General features: G+C 41.1%; 1 protein-coding gene across 2 annotated transcripts in view; it reads left to right on the top strand.

Annotated features, from left to right (window-relative positions):
- Nucleotides 1–3,588: 3,588 nt before the first annotated feature.
- Nucleotides 3,589–22,490, top strand: part of CPXM2 (carboxypeptidase X, M14 family member 2) — a 112,493-nt gene continuing 93,591 nt past the window's right edge. For both annotated transcript variants that reach the window (XM_026669135.2, XM_087964356.1), the window contains exon 1: nucleotides 3,589–4,224. In XM_026669135.2, coding sequence (XP_026524920.1) covers nucleotides 3,888–4,224 — 337 coding nt within the window. In that variant the 5' untranslated portion in view covers nucleotides 3,589–3,887. The remainder of the gene's footprint in view (nucleotides 4,225–22,490) is intronic.

Raw genomic sequence — 22,490 nt, forward strand, 5'->3', positions numbered from 1 at the left:
AGAAAGGGTGTAGTAACTATAATTTGTGTCACTTTTGTTCTGGATTTGGGTCTATCACACAAAAGGCAACAAAAATAGTAAAAAAAAAAAAAATAGCTTGCACTTGTTAAGAAGGTAGTTGGGAGTGGAAAACTCCATAAAGGATTAAAATATTTCTTTTGACTATTTTTAATGCAGGTTGAGTCGCAGTCAGTAGCCATCATAGACAACTTCACCATATCCTTTTGTGGCTTTTTGAAAATGAAAATAAAAGGATCAGGGGGCTTATTCTGAGTTTCAACTGATTCCCATACATGTAACATTTTATAACTTGTAACAAGTTGTTCAATTCTGTACACTGAATTAGCCTTGAGATATAGTCCACCTGGAACGTTCTGATGGGAAATTCCAGGAGGGGGTCTTTTGTTGCACTCTCCAAATAAAATGTTTCCCATTTCGTGGACTTCTAAGCTACAAAGTTTCTTATTTTTATTTTTTTCTTATTATTTTTTTCTTAAACAAGAATAAAACTATAAGAATCCCTTTGAGCAAAATAACTTAGCAAACAATTTGACTTAGTTCTGTAAACATAAAGAGAACGAAATATGAATCTACATAGGTAAACATCCTATTTAAAAGTATCCAATATCTTGACTGTCAATCTTTTAAAGTGTCATAATCAGAGGTGGTATTCAGCAGGTTCTAACCAGTTCTGGAGAACTGGTAGCAAAAATTTTGAGTAGTTCAGAGAACTGGCAAATACCACCTCTGACTGGCCCCGCCCCCATCTATTGTCTGCCTCTCGAGTCTCAGCTGATCAGTTGGGTTTTCTTTTGTTGCCCTGCACAGGAGAATGGAGCTGGAAAGCAGGTTAGTGGGGTGGGGAGGGAATGGGATTTTGCTCTAACCTTTCCCCAGGAGTGGGGAGGGAGTGGAGATTTCACAGTAACCTTTCCCTGCTATGCCCACCAGGCCACGCCCACAGAATCGGTAGTAAAAAAAATTGAATCCCACCACTGGTCATAATCTTTGTCAGCCATTCAGTTGTTTCAACCCTCAGCCACTCTATGGATCAGCACTCTCGTGCCCCTCTGTTTCACGTTGCCTCCTTCAGATCTTCCATAGTCATCCTAGCATCATCTTTTATAGCAGGGGTCCCCAACCGCCTGTCCGCGGACCGATACCGGTCCGCGGAACAACTCTTACCGGGCCGCTGGTTGCTGGCGCCGCCATCTTTTTGGTAAAAAGTGCTTCCGGTGAGCTTTTCCGGGTAGAAAGCTCACCGGAAGCACTTTTTCATCAAAAAGATGGCGGCGTTAGCGCTTCGGTGAGCTTTTCTGGGTAGAAAGCCATTTCTACCCGAAAAAGCTCACCGGAAGCGCTGCGCCGCCATCTTTTTGACGAAAAAGTGCTTCCGGTGAGGTCACCGGAAGCACTTTTCGTCAAAAAGATGGCGGCGCCCAGTTGATGCCGGTACCGGGCGCGCGCCCAGCTGATGCCGGTACCGGGCCGCGGCGTCAAAAAGGTTGGGGATCCCTGTTTTATAGTGTGCAGCCGGTGGGGACTAGGGTGGCACTTCTCTTTTTTCTGCTGATCACTCCCAACAGGATTGACTTTTTGAGTGAGTCAGTTCTCATGACATGACCAAAGTATGACAGCCTCTGTTGGTGATCTTGGTTTCAAATGGTATTTTTGGTGAAAGTCACTCTAGGGCTTATTTGTTATTTTGCAGTCTGTGGCATACTTAATAGTCACCTCTAGTACCACAGTTCAGATGCATCTGCCCTTCTCCTTTCTGTCTTTTCCAGAGCCCAAGTCACGCAGCCATAGGTAGCAATTGGAAAAATTATTGTGTTAACTAATTTGCATTTGGTTGTGAGGTTGATGTCTTTACTTTTCCAGAAGTTATTCATGCTAGAGATGAATCTTGAGGGTGTCAAGGGTGTTAAACTCAAGGCCCACAGACCAGAACCAGCCCACAGGGTGCTTAGATCTGGCCTACAGGGCCACTCTGGAAACAGTGAGGGACAGGCCCACAGTGTCTCTGCCAGTGAAAACAGAGCTTTGTGTTTGCTGGCAGAGGGCTCCAGAAGGCCATCACAGTCTAAAACGGAGCTCAGGAGGGCCACACACAGAGGACTGCAGCAGTGGTGGGATTCAATTTTTTAAACTACCGGTTCTGTGGGCGTGGCTTGGTGGACGTGGCAGGGGAAGGATACTGTAAAATCTCCAGTCAGAGGTGGTATTTGCCGGTTCTCCAAACTACCCAAAATTTCCACTACTGGTTGTCCAGAACCGGTCAGAACCTGCTGAATACCACCTCTGGACTGCAGGAGGGCCACAGCAAGGCCTCCTGCAGCTCTCTGCCAGTGAAGACAGAGCTGCGTGTTCACTGGAAGAGGCGTGCAGGAAGCAGTTGCCATCAAAAATGGAGCTCTCCCTGGTCTTGCCTTCCTCCAGTGGAGACAATGCATCCGTCCAGGCCATCATAGGTGTCCCTGACAAGAGTGATGTTGAGCTAGCCATGCCTACCCTGGCCACATCCACCTGGCCTCCAAGGTCAAACACAACTCTGATGCGGCCCTCAATTAAATTGAATTTGACAACCCTGTTCTACGTGATATATGCCTCCTGATCTCAGGGCTGCAGTCACCACTTTTGTTGATTTTAGAGACCAGAAGATGAATTCCTTCACTGTTTCAATGATCTCGTTGAAACAGCCAGGAGGTCACACTGCTTGGTACCATATCTTTGAACTGATCCATAAAGGTTTTTTTGGGAGGTAAAATGGAGTAGGTCCCAAGTCTTTCTCCAGGACAGAGCTGTGTTGGGCAGTATAATAAGGCTTATACTGTTTACCCACCACCACTACAATGAGGTTCAATTGGACTTTGTGGGGGGGGGGGGGAGCTTTACAATGTAGTCCTATGCATTTCTACTAAAAAGCAATAGGCTTATTCTCAGTTTATTGTGGCACAGGCACAATATTAGTCTCTCTCAGATGTTAAGGGGACAGACTGTACGAATGAAAAAATATCACTTTTCTATGCTGATGATGATCTGCACCTGTTTTCTTTCAAATGCTTGAAGGATAATAAGCATTTTCATGAGTCTGCTTTCCTGTTTTCTAGAACAAGAATGCAACCTTCATGTTCTGCTGAAGATTCCGGCTGCACCAGAGGAGAAAACATTTTTCCATTTCTTCTTCAGTTTCGTCTGAAGAAGAAGTAAACACATTGCTGTCTACGCAATCCAGGCAAGACAAAGGACACAATTTGTAAAAAGGAATTGGATACCAAGGCTTGTGGCCAACTCACTTTCTGCCCAACCCCTACTTTATTGAATAAACAATGTCCAGACTCAGTATTATAGCAGCATTCAAAGACCCAGAATCTTAGAAGCCACGAGTTTAATTGAATTTTTAATGGGGAGTAGGGAGGGGGCAAAAGTGAGGGGGGAGAGAAACAATCTCTTTAAAAGCTTGGGATGGAAAAATCACACCTGTCAAGTATGTCTCTTTTCCTATATGCCTACATATGTGTTTGACTCTTAAGCTCTGCTGATCACATGAACTGTAGCTGTTTTCTCCTCCCTCTGCTTCCACTCCACACTCCTATTTCATTAGCTGCAACTTTTGCAAACTATTCCCAAAGCAGAAGCTCTAATTGCAGACTTTGCTCTTCATCTTGGATTTTACTAGCAAATAACTTTTTCTTTCTTTCTTTCTTTCTTTCTTTCTTTCTTTCTTTCTTTCTTTCTTTCTTTCTTTCTTTCTTTCTTTCTTTCTTTCTTTCTTTCTTTCTTTCTTTCTTTCTTCTTTTTCCTTGCTCACTTGCTTTTATCTTTCTTTTTCACTCTACTTAAATTTAGTCTGGAAAACTGCTACATTGTTTTAGCACAACATAAACATGATGAAAAAGGTTCCCATTTTCAAGAAATCCTTTCTTCAGTTCTACCTTGTCTTTTGTTATTTTGATCTGATACTGCATGGCTTTATCACGTGGGCTCTCCCCATGGAGGACCAGGACTACTACCTACAAGAAATCCTCAATAGGAATCACTATTATTCTTATCCGGATCCCAATGAGGACTTGTCACCTTTCACGGAGCAACCAAGAGAAAAAGACTTGAAACCTTCTGCAGAAATAGAAGAATCTCCAAGATTCAAACCAGGCAAGAAAGAGTACAAATCAAAGAAAGCTATCAAACCAAAAAAGGATAAATCAACTCTGGAAACACCTCCAGGTAACTTTCTTCCTTTGTTTTCAAATTGTAACATTCTAGATGGGTCTCAAGGGAGCTCTGCTTTCCAATATAAACTCATACACAATACAGCCTCTATTGCAAGAAAATTAAACAATTTGCAATTAAAAACAGCTATTACGTTTACAAGGTAGTTTAATCTCAAAACCTAGTAATTCTCTCTACTATTTTAGGAAGACATAGCCTTGCTATCACTCTTTCTTTGGCATTTTCACTTAAATGTTTTCAAAAATGTTTTCTCTGTACCCAGCTTGCTTTTCTCAACTACAGATGACATCTACTTTTCTGTTTAATATAGAGATACATATGAATGAAGTTTTGTTGTTAAATTCATAGAGAAGGAAGGATATGCAATTTCTTTCTAGAACAACATATGGATTTTGTCTTGTCTCATATGAAAGCAGACTGCAATCCAGTTTGGACATTCATCTCTGATTTTAGCAAATATATTATCATCCTCACCATCCTCACTCTTTCTATATAAAGATGTTTAAGATTTTAAATCTTTATGTTGCTACAGAGTACTAAGACAACTGAAATACAATATTATGTTCTGATTTTTTTCAGATTCTGGTTTTATTTTTTTGAAAATATATTTTTATATTAATTTTGTTCTTTGTTTTATTTCTACGGTCCTGTAAATAAAGATGTTAAGTCTTTCTAATGACAAACAATACAATGTCTTTACAAGGCAGTAATAAGAATGTAACATTTGTACTTCATCATGAAAACTGTCATATACATCCACACATGTATCAAATATTAAAAATAATATATTTAAGAAAAATAATTGAATGAATTTCCTCCCATCAAAGTTCTTAAGGCCCCTTGCTTGTAGGCACTAACAATGTGAGTGCAAGTGTTTTACTCCCGTATTACTCCTTACACTTTTCTTTGATTTTGTTCCTGAACAACATGCTTAAATGCTGGACAGTTGGCACAATAGTCTAGCACTGTAGGACTCTTGGAATGTGTTGGCACAACAATTAGATCTTGAAATGGTGTATTGTTGGATTAGTCTCATCTCAGCAAGAGACTTTGCTGCTGGAAGTGGAATGACAAATTACACCTGCCTCCTCAGGTCCATCTCTTTAGATGAAAACCAGACACATTAATATGCTGTTTTAGATAGCAATGTAAAAAAGCATTTATGCTACCCTTAAATGGTACTTCTGTTGGCCTAACTATGCCAGGTAGCCATGAATCTTAGCATAAGCAATGGGAATGCTGCCATTTCTTACTGTACAGCATCTTCAGGAAATACTTACTTTGTGCACAAGTGATGTTTAGAAAAGCTCTTGCGTTGATTGTTTGAATAGATTCCTCTGGACAAAAAAAAATTCAGAACAAATCCAGGGATATTGTTTATATGAAGGCATAAAAGTGGAGAATTATGTAGTTAAGCAACAATTAATCTTAACTGATCCCTTTGGTTCCAGATGTAGAGTTAATGGTCCATTTCTGTAATAAGGTATTTAAGAAAAACAGTAGATTAAAGGCTAAAGAAGATAATTCAAGTGGCAAACATTAAAAATGCCCTCCACTTCTTTTTAGCTTTATGGGGCTAAATGCATGTTGAATTAATTAGGTGTTTGTTGCAGGCAATCAGTTGGGTCTATGCTGGAATGAACCAAAGCCAAGGAATAAGAATTAGGAACATGTGATTTGTCATTTTGTTGACAGCTGTTACTGATCATTAGTTTGCTTTGAATCAGAAGTGAACTAAAATTTATAATAGTCAGAAAGTTACAGTTTCTTCCATGCAATGCTCACTTATGATTAGTGTGTACTCCAATAAAGATGGAAATCTTGAATGCAGCTGTTACAGACATCATGCTCACAGGAAGTGGATAGGTTTTGCTTTAGTTTTATTTCTGTTGACTCGAACAAAAATGTATTGTGATGGGAAATTTAATTTACTCACATTCAAAACAAAGCCAAAAGAGCAGCTTTCTGCTTAACATAGTCACAAAGGGCTGTGATCAGAAATAGCAGCTTTCCCCAAAGTCTATCAACTGTACACTTATCAACTGTAATAAATTTGTTCTGCATCAGAATGGCAAGAAATCTGAACGACCAACTAGTTGGCTGCAGTAATTGGCTGAATATTGCTGAATATGGAATTTGAGGGTTGCCATATTGGTATGAGTGTCATGACCATGACTACCTTTCCAAGTCTTGGAAGCCTCATGACCACATAACTTTGGATACCCTGCCTCCTTTTAATATTTGTAGAAGTCTGAAATTTTTCTTTTTGGAGCCCCATGCTGATAATGGGCAAAGTTAAATAAGAGATCAGCTCTTCTTTCAGCCCTTTCTGTTTCTTTTTCCAAAGTAAGCTGCTAGGGGAGGAAAGTAACAGTCTTGCCAAAGGTTTGACTTGATTACTTTCAGAAGGCTTTTGAAAATAATTTCATGAACCACAGAATCTTTATCTGTGCGTTATGGGATGAGAATTAAAATGAAGATTTGGCAAGCATTTTTAGTGAAGGATATAAAAAGGTTGCAGAATGGAGAAGGGGAAACCTGGATTCTCTTAACACATGGCTGACCAACTTTCAAAAGATTAGGGGCCATTATGCAGTAAGGGTAGGGATAGTTGGTGAAGTTATAGCAAAGACATGATTTCCCATTGTCTTTTACTCTTTTTAATTATTTATTTGTTATGTTTCCCCCTTCTTCTTTGGTGCTGAGAGTTACAAGCAGGAATGCAAGCATCTGAATACAGAACAACAGACTTGGAAGGAATCTTGGAGGTCTTCTAGTCCAATCCTTTGTTCAAGCAGGTGATCCTATACCATTCAGGCCAAGTACCATTCTGGTCCAATCTCTTCTTAAAGCCTCCAGTGATAGAGTACCCACAATTTCTGGAGACAAGTCATTCTATTGATTAATTGTTATATCAGGAAATTTCTCCTTAGTTCTAGGTTGTATCTCTCCTTGATAAATTTCCTCTGTTCTTGTCTTGCCCTCAGGAGCTTTGAAGAGGTTGACCGCTTCTTCTCTATGAAAGGCTCTCAAATATTGAAAGACTGCTATCATGTCACCCCTAACCCAACTTTTCATCAAACTAGACATACCCAGTTCCTGCAACCATTCTTCATATGTTTTAGCCTACAGTCCCCTAATTATCTTTGCTGCTCTTCTCTGCACTCTTTCTAGAGACTCAACATCTTTTTTGTATTGTGGCAACAAAAATTAGGTGCAGTATTCCAAGTGTGGTGTTACAAAACAGTATAAAGTGGCACTAACACTTCATATTAGTGAAGTGTTACTGACACTTCATGTGACACTGATATTATCGCTCTGTTGATGCAGCCCTCTGTAGGACTGCATTGGCTATTTTGGCAGCTGTAACACACTGCTGGTTCTGGATGGATACCTTCTCCATTAACACGTTAAAGAAGCTTCCAACTTCACCAAATGGAGTCTGAATCAAACTGCTGAAATTTGGTGACAAAATGGTATAGTGATGGCACAATTCTAAGCCAATTTGAGGATGGGTGTGGGAGGTTAAGTGTGGAAATGGTAATGAGAGGCCAACATTTATATTTTCACCTGTACTTTTATCATTGTATTGCATGGAAATTTGAGAGTGCAAACTTGGGGTGTTGTGTTGCTGCATATTGGGTGCATCCTATGAGTGGTAGATTGTCCACCTGTCCTAACATATCTAAGGCCCATGAGAAGGACAACTGATGAATGAGATTTACACCAATATGATCCATCAGTATCATTTTTATATACTCCCATCCATACCAACCAGCTTGTACATTCTTTGTCTTTAATCCTCTCACACACGTGCATCCTTCCATGCCCTTAAAAAGAAAAGGTAAATCATTCCTTCTTTTCCTAACACCTTATAAAATAACTATTAGGTATCCCTTAAAAAAGAAAAATAAAGGACTTATTTCTTCCCTCTACTGCTCACCAGAGAACAAATACAATCTTCTTTTTTTAAAAAAAAAATAATTGTTCTCCATGCGTTTTCAACATTTGCTGAATCTGCTGGCTGCCTTCATTTAGGAGGTGGTGCTCCAGAAAGCTGTGAAATGTTTTGGAAAAAGATTTATTTCTTCCTGCTGACTGAAAAATGGAGCAGGGAGGAATGGAACAAGCAGGTTAAAAAATATTTTTCTGGTAGGTCACTAAGAGTGTAGGCCTGATTAACAACTTTGAAAAAACATTACCTGCTAATCAATTCTAGAGATTGAGTGATGTTTTAAAGTAAAATGGAAAAAAATAACTTCACATCTCTATCTTAGTGGCCTGATGCTCAATGTTGTCTTTTTTTTTTAAAAAAAAAAAATCAACTGCCTAAGAGCTAGGCTTTGTATCAAGTTATGAACATATGGAACATATGGTGAGAAATGTGTGCAATGTGTGCATGGATAAATGTCATTTATTGTCTACAAACATAGACCCAATAAGCTTTCAACTGGTGGGTCCATATTAGAAACTGTTCCCACATCCTTTATAAATCAGGCCTATATTTCATAAGTAGGCACACTGGTGCTTCCCAGATATGTTGAATTTCAATTCTCTTCTCATTTAGCATGAAAAGTGCTAGGCAACTGTGGAAGCCTGTAGACCCAAACATCTGGAGAACATCTGCTTGATATGCGTCATAGGATTATGGGAAGGATTATTGAGATGATGGTACATGAAAAGCTTTATACATATTTAGACAATATCTCCTAAATCCTAGTTGCCAGATGCTACATTGCTCAATGGGGAAGAAGTTGATGTTCAACACATCTGGAAACCACCAGGTTGCCTAGGTCTGAAATACATCATTTCTCAGTCTGATTTATACAGGATGTGGGAATAGCTGCTGAGATGGGACCACCAATTAAAAGGTTATTGGGTCTATGTTTACATATAATAAGTGACATACATCTACTGATACATACATTTCACATGATATATTCCTTAGATATACAGCTTAATAGAATGCCCTAGCTTATATTGTTGTGACCATTACCCTTGTTAGCAGAAGATGATGAGAAACATAGTTCAGCAGCTTCTCAAGACTGAAGTTTGTAAAATGTGGCAAGAGGTTTTCCTGTCCTCCATTCTTTACAGCGTTCTGATCAGAGAACTATCCAACCATAACATAATCTCTTTGCCTTTTTTGTAAAGATTTTCTTGGCAGAGAAAGATCGTATAGGATGAATACTATGTTTTCCATCCAAGTAAGCCTAGGACAAAAATATCTAGCTTGCATTGCCAGATGTATTTCATTTAAGGGAACATTCTTTATTCTACAATGCTTCCATGCCAAATGTTTCTTTTCCATACTATTACCTTCCGCGTCCACAAAAGGCATTTCAAATGATGTTCCTAATTTTTTCAGCCCCTTGAAAAGCCAAAAATGCAAATTTTTATAGAGAAATAAACAATAGTTCTTTATATTGTACACATGCCATTATCCCAATTAGGTTGGGTCAATTGGGAATTCTGACAGTTGTTATCTCATCTGCAGGCCACCTGAGAGAAGAAGGATGGTGAATGTCAAGAGACGGTCTTAGGGACTATATATGGAGATCAAATTTAATAGCAACCTTAGTTTTCTCTGTGTTGTGCTGCATGACAACAAAGCCTTTCTATTTCAGAGTTAAACAATGTACACTTTAAAGGACTTTAAATATAGGTAGTCCTTGACTTGCAACCACAGTTGGGACAGGGATTTCAGTCATTAGTTGTTGGGGTCATGGCACCCATATGATTGGATCTGATTTTTTTTTTTGCAGTTTTTCAGTAGTTGTTAAATGAATCACACAGCTCTCCAGAAAATCCATTCTTCTGAATGGGCCTTTTTTGCTGTAAACTGACAAAAAACACTATAAACATCTCAAATCATGTTAACATGACATTGGGATGCTGCAACCAACTATAAATGTGAGCTGATTGCCAAGTGTCTATAAGGCAGTTATGTGACTGTGGTGGGTGGGTGGCTGGGAACACACACAGCCATGGAGAAAATACTCTTTCTGAGGTCATGTAACTTTGAAGTATCATTAAACAACTGTTCACATGTTGAAGCCTCCATAGAAAGGAGCATTACTTAGTGTACAAGATATGCCTCATCCTACTTAGAAAATGCGATCTATTTTGTCTGCCTAGACCAGTAGTTTTCAACCATTTCTTTAGTCCAGACCCCCTTTAAATACCTTTTGTGGCCACGGACCATGGCCACGGACCATCAAGGCTTAACTCAAGATTTAAATCATAACATTTCTTCAAGCCTCTTCAGATCCTCAGTGTTCCACAGGTTGAGAACCACTGACCTAGATGATATTCCCTGGGGAATCTTTTCCACTAAAGGCCCCTTTTCCTCAGAAGGTAATCTGGAGAAAAGGCCAAAATCAGAAGAGATCAGGATACTGTAAGCCTTCTCTCCTGACACACGTTCTTTTGCTTTCTCATACAACATATTTATATAGCGATCCAAATACTAATAAAACCCTCAGTGTTTAAGAAAAGTTAATATATAATATATAAATCAATTAAAAACAATAAATTGAGGCTCTATGTAAAAAAAAACCCAGACCAACAAGATGTACCTACAAACCCAGGCTTTATTAACATTTCGGTTAACAAATCTCTGGAGGGAGGTTGAGATCCACAAGGGAAACATCACGATAGAGAAAGTATGCTTCCTACCATCCACCAGATGACATTACTTCATCGAAGAGAATGGGAGAAGGTCCACTTAGCTGTTAATAGTGGAACAGGTATGTAAAAACCACAGGGGTCAGGGTTATGAGCAGGGGTGGGTTTCTATTGGTTCTGTCCACCTCTGTAAAACCGGTAGCTCTGAAGAGCAGCAGACATAGAACCGGTTCTATGTCTGCTGCTGTTTTGGCGCACCCACCCACCCAGGCTCTTACCTGACCTTTATTTCCTGATTTTTTTTCAACTTCAGCTGCCGTGCAAGGCACAGCGGCAGATAAAAAAGCAGGAAAAAAGGGCTTTTTGAAAGGCTGCTTCTCTGCACGCAGCATGCTGATGACGATTTACAGGCGCGCACCACAGCGTGCAGGGACGCACATCATAAATCACCAAACCTCGTAAGTGACCGAACTGGTAGTTAACCCTATCAGATCCCACCCCTGGTTATGAGTCACAATTCAGATTCAGACTCTGAGTCCGATTCTGACAATGGTGTGCCAACTGAGTCTGTGGATTGTCAGCCTTTGGAAACGTCAAGCCATGATACATTTGAGGAAGCTGAAGAATCCCAAGCATCTCTCCTGATCAGCTGGAGCAGTCAGATGATGAGGCACAAATTCCAAGCCATAGATCTTGATGCATGCAGTGAAAAGCAGAGCTACGCCAGTTCATGAGGCTTCTCACTAGGCAAAGGTCGAGGCCTGAGTAATTGCAGCCAGCTGGCTGCAGTCACATTTATGTAGCTGTTTTGCCTTCAGTTTTTATTGAAAACAATCAATTGGAATTCTAGTTCATGACTCCAATTCTTGTGTTTACACATTCTCCTGGACCCTTGACTATTGGACTGGCTAGCTAACTGACTTGGCACTTTGAATCCTGCATTGAATTTGGACCGTTCTGAACCAACAAGCTTCTAAATACCATTCAAGAACAGCCCCACAGAGACTGCATTGCAATAGTTCATTGCTACCACCTTAGAGTCACTCATCCAGAAAAACGGCCTTAATCAGCAGCCGAGAAGGAAAAGATAAGTAGTTTTACAAACAGCTTAAATAAACTCTCACACAATGATTTTGTAATTAGATAAAAGCCTCTGTGAAATTAGGTTAACAAATGTATCAGATTCTAGGACTACAGGCTAACCATTTCTGTCATACATTTAGATCCAGATTTTTCTGCTCTTTGAAATTGCAAACTAACAACCTTGTTCAAGGTTTGCCTATTTCATGCATCAATTTCTTGCTACAAGTTCCTCCTATAAAAATATGTCCTCCATAGACATATACACTAAAAACAACAACCTGCAGGAACAGTACATGTCTGGAGAAAGAGAGAAATTGCTAATTAGTAAATTTCAAACGAAGAGGGTGCAATGGCTCAGGGATTAAACACACGGAACCTTGTTACCTGAAATGCCGGGTTCAAGACCTGAGCACTGTGCAATGGGATGAGCTCCTGTTACTTGCCCCAGCTCTTGCCCACCTAGTAGTTTGAAAGCGTGAAAATGCAAGTAGAGAAATAGGTACCACTTCAGTGGGAGAGGTAACAGCGTTTCGTGCGCCTTGGTGTACAGTCATGCTTGGCCATAAGATTGTGGAATGATCTTCAAATAATGCTTTCTCTCTTGGCTAAGAAACGGAGATGAGTCAGACACAGCTGGAATAGGGGAAACCTTTACATTTAAATTTAAAACTACAGAAAGGTGTGTATGAATAAAATAGGATTCTATAACTGGATGGATAGATTTCAAGACCTTTTTTAGGAATTCTCTTCATCCTATAATTAAAAATTATGGGAAGCAGCTCCATATATTGCATGGATGATGTCCTTTCACTCATTTGTATATGTCCTGAGTTGGTGGGTAGCAGTGATGGGATTCAATTTTTTTTACTACTGGTTAGGGGTGCGTGGCTTGGTGGGCGTGGTGTAGCTTGGTGGGCATGGCTTGGTGGGCGTGTCAAGGGAAAGATACTGTAAAATCTCCATTCCCACCCCACTCCAGGGGAAGGATACTGCAAAAATCTCAATTCCCCCCTACTCCTGGGGGAAGATTACTGCAAAATACCTATTCCCTCCCCACCCTGGTAACCTGCTTTCCAGATCCGTTCTCCTGTGCAGGGCAACAAAAGAAAACCCAGCCGGATCAACTGGGACTCGGGAGGCAGAAAATAGATGGGGGCAGGGCCAGTCAGAGGTGGTATTTGCTGGTTCTCCAAACTACTCAAAATTTCCACTACTGGTTCTCCAGAACTGATCAGAACCTGCTTAATACCACCTCTGTGGGTAGACATCTGAAAGTCTTTTGCTACGGTAGTTGTTAGAATAATTTATTTATTTATTTATTTGTCAAGTGATTATAAGATAAAAGGTATAAGTATAAACATAGTTATGAATACATGAAATGGATACATATCAGAAAAATAAAAAGAAACAATAGGACAGGGATGGTAGGCACATTGGTGCGCTTATGCACGCCCCCTACAGACCTCTTAGGAAAGGGCGAGGTCAATAGTAGACAGTCTAAGGTTAAAGTTTTTGGGGTTTGGGGAAGAAACCACAGAGTCAGGTAGAGTATTCTAGACATTGACCACTCTGTTGCTGAAATCGTATATACAAACCCACATACTTAAAATTTAATTATAAATTAATTAATAACATAATTAAAATTTAAAATCAACCTTTTAACATTCATGAGTAAACATTTGTCATCAGAAATATGGCTCCCAGTTATGAGGAACAAAAGACACACAACAGGAGGTTCACCTTTCAGTGTGATATTCCTCTCTTTCATGTAATGCAGATGAACATACCTGACAAAAACTCTATTGGCCAACAACATTCTGGAATATTGGGGCATTCCAGAAGACCATGCCAGTGTTGAAGTTACCTGGTCTCTAATTGTTTCTCTTCTATCTCTGTTATTTGCTTGATCAATGTTCCTCCTTCCCTCAAACCCTTTTCTTTATGTGAGAAAAAAAATAAAGATGAAAGTATGTTCAAATAATTTGAAGCCTGTCTGGTTTAAAATCTGGGCTACTTTCTGCCACAAGGAACTCTGCAAATTGGGACTTGTTGCAATGGAAAATGCTAAAACAAGGTAACAGCCACCTATTATGAAATTATGCTGAATAGGCTTTCATATATAGAGATATTATAATATGTTCTATTTGTTTGATTTTTTGTAAGTTTATTCCAGGTGGATGAAATAGAAGTGTTAAGCAAAATAGTAAAAATATTATCCTGAATTCATAAATGATAGAAAATTACTGGGAAGATTGAACTGTAATTATAAATTTATCTTCCCACAAGGTAATTAGCAGAGATGACAAATCTGTTTATTTCCGTCTATATCACATCCATGTATTTTCAGGCTCAAATCTGTTCCGTCTTATTTTCATGTATTTTTTATGTAAATGTGTATTTTTGAATCTTCTCTAGTATAAACATTTTGAATTAATTATTTCTGATATTCTTTCTGAACAACTTTTTCTCATGCAGGTATGATACAGATAATTGTGCTTAATATGCATTTTTGTACATGTTTTTACACACTTGAAAATTTATAGGAATGTGCAATCTGGAAAATTTCTCCCCAGCACCTGGTTTAAGAAATGCAAAATTAGTTCACTTAAAATGCAAGTAGAATGAATTCTCTGCAACAGCCTATCAATTGCTGTATTCCCAAAGGCTTACACCTCCCCACCCGGAATATACCAGTATGCATTTTCTTTTCCTTCTAAACATATCTAGCCCTCATGGGTTGTAATAAATATCTGATCAGAGATCATAAAGCAACATAATTTCCAAGTGCATTCTTGAAACACAGAATAACCATGACCATTCGAGGAAAAGGCTACCAGAAAAATTACTTTTGCTGCATTCCAAGCCATTTTACAAAATATCTTAAGAATGTGACTGGGAATATCCAGGCAGAGTTATTAATGGCAGTCCTTAAAAGGAAGATTAAGGGCCATAAATGAACAACAAAATCCAGAATGAGGGTTCAATATTTAGGATTTAACATGAAATGTCTCACTTTTGTAGCTCTCATGTTAGCCAGTTACTAACATATTTCAAAGAATAGTTCAGTGGTTTTTGGTTACCAGTAATGTATTCCTTGGTCCATCGCACATTTCTGTTTTGCTGTGCTGATGAATCACATGCTTGTTTTGATTCTGGAGATCACTGCCAGATAAATCAAAAGCTCCTATACTTTGTGCTGACTTCAGCAGCACATGTGCTAAAAGCCCATCTAAGTTGCAAAAAAAAAAAAAAATCTAAATTGGCATCTTAAGTACTCTATGTATATGTGAAAGAAACACAGTTTCTTTGTTTGTTGCCCAAAATGTATTTAAACTAAATCTACAGTTTATAGTTTCAAAGACAAATTAGGAGGCCTGCCATGTTGCAAAAGACCAATCCCAGCTTTCAGTTTGTTTGCTTTTGCAATCTTTATTATTGCTGTTACTCAAGACTTAAGTAATCAGTGCTTTCAGATTAAGTTTTGGGATACCCTTATGGGAATAATTTGTCTTATCAACCAGTAGTGGGATTCAATTTTTTTTACCACCAGTTCTGTGGGCATGGCTTGGTAGGCGTGGTCTGTTGGGCGTGGTAGGGAAAGGATGTTCTGCAAAATCCCCATTCCCTCCCCACTCCTGGAAGAAGCTTATTGCAAAATCTCCATTCCCTCCCTACTTTACTAACCTGCTTTCCAGCCCCATTTCCTGTGCAGGGCAACCAAAGAAGACCCAGCTGATCAGCTGGGACTCAATGGGAGGCAGAGAATAGATGGGGTTGGTGGGATTTATCGGTTGAGATTTACCGGTTCTCTGAACTACTCAAAATTTTGGCTACTGGTTCTCCAGAACTGGTCCAAACCAACTGAATACCACCTCTGTTATCAACCCATTAAGAAAAAATATTGTGTGTTGTGTTCAGATAAGTTGTCTCCTGCCAAAACACGTTTTATGTCACAAAACACAAAGCATATTATCACTTACAACAGTTTGTTTAGTGGCCACTCAAAGTTTCAGCAGCACTGAAAAATGTGACTTTTATAACATTCCCATGATCATGTGGTCAAAATTCAGATGCTTGATAGCAGGTTCACATTTATGACTTTTGCCATGTCCCAAGGTCATGTGATCTCACCTTTTGCAACCTTCTCACAAGCAAAGTCAATGGGGAAGTCAGATTCACTTAGCAACCGGGTTACAATGCAGTGGTGGGATTCAATTTTTTTTTACTACCGGTTCTGTGGGCGTGGCTTGGTGGACATGGCAGGGGAAGGATACTGCAAAATCTCCAGTCAGAGGTGGTATTTGCCGGTTCTCTAAACTACTCAAAATTTCTGCTACTAATTCTCCTGAACTGGTCAGAACCTGATGAATACCACCTCTGTTACAATGCAGTGATTCATTTAACAACTTTGGCAAGAAATGTCATAAAATGGGGCAACAAATGTTTCAAAGGTTAAAGACAGACATTTTGAGCTTAATTGAGGTCATAAGTCGAGGATTATCTGTATAAGATCATACCTACAGATGTGATACTGGCAAAATGATGCTTGTGAGGCATGCTTAGACATCTAGTGCTATGTCTGATTCAAGTCAAGAGCCAGATTCTGCAATTTATGGGTTAAGTCCAAGCAACCAAATTAAGAAGTGGTCTTCACTTAACAATCACTTGTTCAGCAACCATTTGGTGACAACAGGGTTGGATAAAGGGCATTTACAACTGGTCCCCAGTGTCATGTGATTGGCATTAGTAACCTTCTCTGCTGGCATCCTATCAGCAATGAATGCAACCAAATAAAGAATGCAAAGAAATTTCATTTTAATGTATGCCAATTAGTGTACATTCAAAGTGATAAGTCTAAGTCTTCTAAAGAAGCTAAGTTCAGATGGAAACAGGTAATGTTGTACTTTATGACCATGTTGCTTAATGATGGAAATTCAAGTCCCAATTGTTGTTATTGAGTGAGGGCCTCCTGTAAGTCTAGTTTATGAGGTAGGTTTTACATTTACTCCATCTGGTATAGACTTAGGTCTTGTACCTTTACTTGCCTGAGTAGTCCCATGTAGGATTATTCATCCAACTTCCTGCTGAAATAAGACATAGATGCACATCTATGCATCCCTTTAAACTTCATCTAAAGCAGGGTGTCCAACCTTGGCAACTTTAAGACTTGTGGACTTCAACTCCCAGCAAAGCTGGCTGAGGAACTCTGGGAGTTGAAGTCCACAAGTCTTAAAGTTGCCAAGGTTGGACACCCCTGATCTAAAGGTTGCCTACTTAACTGTTCTTCAGGGATACTTCTCTCAGAAGGAGCCTTTTGGAAGAGAGAAGGACAAGGGCATTGGCTTCCTTTTACTTAAAAGAACAACTTGTAGGAAATTAAATATTTTTTTAAAAACCCTCAAAAAGCTATTTTTTGCATGACACAACAATAGGATGCATAAATCACAAATTAATGGACCCTGAATAGAGAAGATATGTACTTATAATTTTATTTTGGGGTGCAGTTCTAGGCTTTTTTTTAATCTTAGAGCGCACATTTCTCTTCTCAGGCAAGTATTGCTCAGCATAGCTCCATAGCTATTTTGAGATTCTTCCATTCAAAAGGAAAACATCCTGCAGTTTGCAAGCTTTTTTTCTTGCTAAGATTGCTTTTCAGCTTCTTTATGGTGCTCAGATTTCAATTTTTGCAAAGTTTAATGTTCTGGAAGTTACAATTTACACTGGAAGTGCAAATTTATAAGAGTTATAGTTTCAAGATGAATAAAGGATGCTGCCTTATGGTCTGAATCAAGTTCTGACTCTGTGGCTGCCAGAGCATGGTTTCATCTCCTTAATTTGTTTTACCTAGTAGAAAATAAATATTTGTGATTATTAAATTAAAATGCTTTAATATTGCATTTTAACAATGTAGCAGGTTGATCTTGGTACCCCGTCAAGTATGTCTCTGCCTTTGAAGCACTTGAGACAAAGAAAATTCATATCTAAATAATTCTGACACAAAAATATTGTTTAAAATGTTGAAACTGAAACAAGGAGGGCAGAAGGGAAAAAAGGAAAAAAAGTATAAAAGACAATAAACTGTCTGGGAAGCTAAAATTTAATGGACTGTTTAGTATTATAAATGCATCTAGCATAACAAAAGGAAAGAAAGAAAGATATGATAAGAAGCTAAACCTGAAATCAAAAGAATTTCAACCAAAGCTCACAAAAATTATAACAGTGTATACCTAATTTTAATGACTACTGAACCTTGTGAAAAAAAGAGAGTTAATTGCTTCTCAAACTCAAATAAATGTTGATGAAAAAAAGATATTATACCCTTTAGCATCAGAAGATTCAACTATGGTCAATCCCAAATGCGGTAAACATTGGAACACCATCAAAATACTAAGTTGTTGATGTTAGATCTGGAGGTGTGGGCGCAATAATGGAGACGAGGCATCTATAGTGACTCAACTCAACACTTTAATAGTGACTTCAGAACCGAACAACAAAAAGGGCAGCAGCAGCTCTTTTATAGAGCAAGCTGCTGTCACAACAACCAATGAAATTGAAGTAACCGCTCTAAAAGCGTCCAATCGGCGACGGCCCGTTGTCAGCCAATCAGGTCAGCCAGAATCGGCCAATCACGATTCGCTTATCCGCGGGCCAATCAGAAGTGCAGGCTTACAAGCCAGCTGCTGAAGTAAGCTAGTATAGTTTTTGACGAATGAGTTTATTAGTTTGTAACACCCCTCCCCCCTAGGTTCCGTCTTAGGGGTGGGGTGACGTATTCTCATAAGTAGGCAGGCCGTTTCACTTGTCTATTCGATTTTCGCTGTTCCACCGGTCTCTGCTCTGGCGCTGGCTCTGGTGGGCTGTTTGTAGAACCGAGTGGTGAAAACGGTTCCACTATTCTGCTTGGGGACTCAGGGCTGTCCTCTCTGTTGTCATCCGGGTTCCCTGGACTTGCTTCTATGGCCGGGCTGCTTTGTGGCGAAACAATCACCCGGCTCGGTCCACCTCCGGAAGGTGAGTATTCCATGGTTGGCTGTGCAGACTGCTGGGCGTCAGTTAGTGGGTCGTCTGCTATTTCTATTTCGGCCCCCTCAATTTCCCTTCCCCCCTCAGCTTGCGATTCAGGGGTTGCGATAGGGTTAGGTGCCAATCGGGAACAAAGTTGGTCTATATGGTGCTACCATAATTTCCCATCGCTAGTTTGTAGACGGTAAGATCTGGGGCCCGTAAGTTGAGTTATCGTAGTGGGGACCCACAATGGATCACCCGCGAAGTTTTTCGCGAAGACTAAGTCGCCTACCTTGAGCGCACGACACTTGCTGCTGGAACCGCATGGTTTTTCTGGAGTGTACGTTGGGTGTAGGCGATCGAGGTGTGAGCGAAGTTTCCGGCCCATCAGAAGTTCGGCCGGGGTTCTGTTTGTGATGCTGTGCGGGGTGATGTGTTGGAGGAGAAGCATTTGGGTTACTTTGTCGTCAATGTCCCCATGTTCCATCTTGTGCAGGGTCTTTTTTATAAATTGGACCATGCGCTCAGCCCTGCCATTGGCCGCAGGGTGAGCCGGCGAAGTTAAGGCATGGCGGATGCCCCGGTCGGCTAGGTACTGTTCAAATGCTAGGGCAGTGAATTGGGGACCGTTATCCGAGACTAAAACGTCAGGCAAACCGTGCGTAGCGAATAGTCTATTTAATTTTTTAACAACGGCTTCTGTGGTGGTGCTTTTCATTTTGTGGACTTCGAGCCAGTTGGAATAGGCATCCACAGTTATGAGAAAAGTGTGTCCCTTGGTGGGTCCCGCAAAGTCAATGTGGATGCGGGACCAGGGACCACGAGGTGCGTCCCATTCAGTTGGAGGTGCCTTCGGTGGGGTAGCGCGGATTTCCTGGCATTTGTTGCATGTGGCTACCCAGGCTTCTATCTGTTTATCGATACCTGGCCACTACGCGTAACTTCTTGCCATCGTGCAACAGTTTTAGAACGGTGTGTTGTAATTTTTCTGGAATGACGACTCTGTCTCCCCACAAGATGCAGCCCTTCTGGGAAAACAGTTCCGTCTGTCGATGTTTGAAAGGTGCGAAGGTGTCGTTGGGTTCATTGTCAGGCCAACCTCGTTCCACCCAGCTGAGGACTCGAGCGAATACAGGATCCTTTTTTGTTTCCGCGGCGATGTCTCGTGCAGTCAGGGGTGGTGCAGGGACAGTTTCGATTTGGAGTGCAGTTAAAGTTGGAGCTGGATCGTCTATGGCTTCCGGTAGCGGAGAACGACTCAAGGCGTCAGCGTGGGGAATGGCTTTCCCCGGGCGGTGTTGCAGTTGATAATCGTATGCGGCTAGAAACTCTGACCAACGGGTCATTCTGGGTGATAAGATGTGGGGAGTTGGTTTGTCTCCCGCTAAAATGCCAAGCAATGGCTTGTGATTGGTTATTATGGTAAACGGTCTGCCATATACATATTCATGGAAGCGTTTAATAGTGGATACAATAGCAAGAGCCTCTTTATCGAGTTGGCTGTAGTTTCTTTCAGTCTTCGATAAAGTTCGTGAAAAGAAAGCAATAGGTGCTTCATTTCCGTTTGGTAGGACATGACTTAAGATAGCTCCTACCCCAAATGGTGAAGCGTCGCAGGTGACCGTTAACGGCAAAGTCTTGTTATACTGCATTAATACAGCGTCTGAGGTTAAGAGATCTTTTACTTGCTGGAATGCTCGTTCTTCCCGATGTCCCCAGACCCAGGAAGCCTTCTTGTCGAGTAGTCTATGTAGGGGCTCAGCTACAGTCGCCTTCTGGGGCAAGAAGATGTTATAAAAGTTAATGAGTCCCAGGAAGGCTTGGAGGTCTGTTTTATTCCTGGGTCTGGGGGCGTTTTTTATTGCCGTTACCTTTTTTTCAGTGGGATGGATTCCCTTTTTGTCAAGAAGGTTCCCCAGGAACTCAACCCTCTCCGTACAAAGTTGACACTTGTCCTTTTTTACTTTCAACCCGGCGTTTTTAAATTTCTGAAGAACCGTTCTGAGTCGTTTCTCTAATACGTCTTTAGTGGGGGCAGCTATCAATACGTCATCGAAATAAGGCATGACTCCTTTTATGCCTTGTAGCAGTCTCTCCATCAGGCTTTGGAAAATGCCTGGTGCTACACTCACTCCAAACTGGAGTCTATTACATTTAAATGCACCTCTGTGCGTGACTATAGTCTGGGCCTCAGCAGTTTCTGCATCTACGGGTAGTTGCTGGTATGCCTGGGCGAGGTCCAATTTTGCAAATATTTTTCTGCCACCCAGAGAGTGAAGAAGATGTTGGACCACAGGTATCGGGTAAGCGCTCTGCTGAAGTGCGTGATTTAGGGTGGCCCGGTAATCCCCACAAATTCTTATCGATCCATCAGGCTTTATGGGAGTTACAATCGGGGTTTCCCAACGGGCGTGATCGATCGGTTCTAACACCCCCTGAGCTATTAATTTGTCCAATTGTTCATCAATCTTTGGCTTGAGTGCGAAAGGCACTCAACGAGGCTTAAGGCGGATGGGTGCAACATCGGGGTTGAGGCTAAAGGATATGGGGGATCCCTTGTACTTGCCTAGTTTCTCGGTGAACACGTCCTGAAATTCCTGGACGAGGGCCACTTCCCAATCGCTGTTGCCGGTCTGGTGAATGCCCGCTAGTTCAATTCCCAGTGGAGCGAACCACTGTAACCCCAACAAGCTGGGTCGGTCTCGATCGACGATGGTAATAAGTAGAGTTGCGGTGCGGTCTCTGAAAGACACCTGGACGTGGCAGGAACCGGCAGCGGGAATCCTGTTTCCCTGGTAGTCCCGTAATATGATTTTTTGGGTGCTGAGGTCCTGGCGACGGATGTCAGGGATCAGCTGCTTGAAGGTTTTCCACGAGACCATCGATAGGGACGACCCCGAGTCTACTTCCATTACGCATGGACGATTCTCAATGGCGACCTTCACTCAGATCTTTCTTGCATCCAAGGATGATGCGTGACCAATGGTAATGGTTTGATGCGCCTCTTCTCGCCTAGCTGACGCAGCAGGCGCTCGATTTCTGTAGTGATAGTGGTTCCATTGGTGATTCAGACGGTTCTGATTTACAGGTGGGCTGCTCGTTGTTCTTCGGATTGGGCTTGACGCTCGCTTGCTTCTGCAAACCTTTGCGATGTGGCCCCTCTTTCGACAGGAACGGCAGAGTGTGTCGAAGAATTTGCAGTCCGATCGCAGGTGATTGGCCCCGCAACCGGCGCATTGATGTGCAGGTTTCTGGCTCTTCTGGTCTCGCTGGTCTCGCTCTGACCTGAGTCGGTTGACCTCTTCTTCCTCACTATCAGACGAGGATTCGAGGTATTCATGGTGAGCCGTTGTTGAGTGCCTCTCGGAAAAAGGCGTAGTGTCACTGGCGAGTTGGCGGAGCGGTGCGTTGGTGCAGCGCATTCGAGCGGCCAATTTCCTGGTTGCTTCTGCTGCAGTAGCGTCGGCGATGACATCTGCGAGGTCGATGTCCCCTTTAGCCATGATCTTGCTCTGCGCAGTGTGGTTATCTAATCCCAGAACTAT

Source organism: Notechis scutatus, chromosome 4 (genome assembly GCF_049901735.1).
Source record: "Notechis scutatus isolate UNSWTSFEM ecotype Mainland chromosome 4, rNotScu1.2, whole genome shotgun sequence".
NCBI lineage: Eukaryota > Metazoa > Chordata > Lepidosauria > Squamata > Elapidae > Notechis > Notechis scutatus.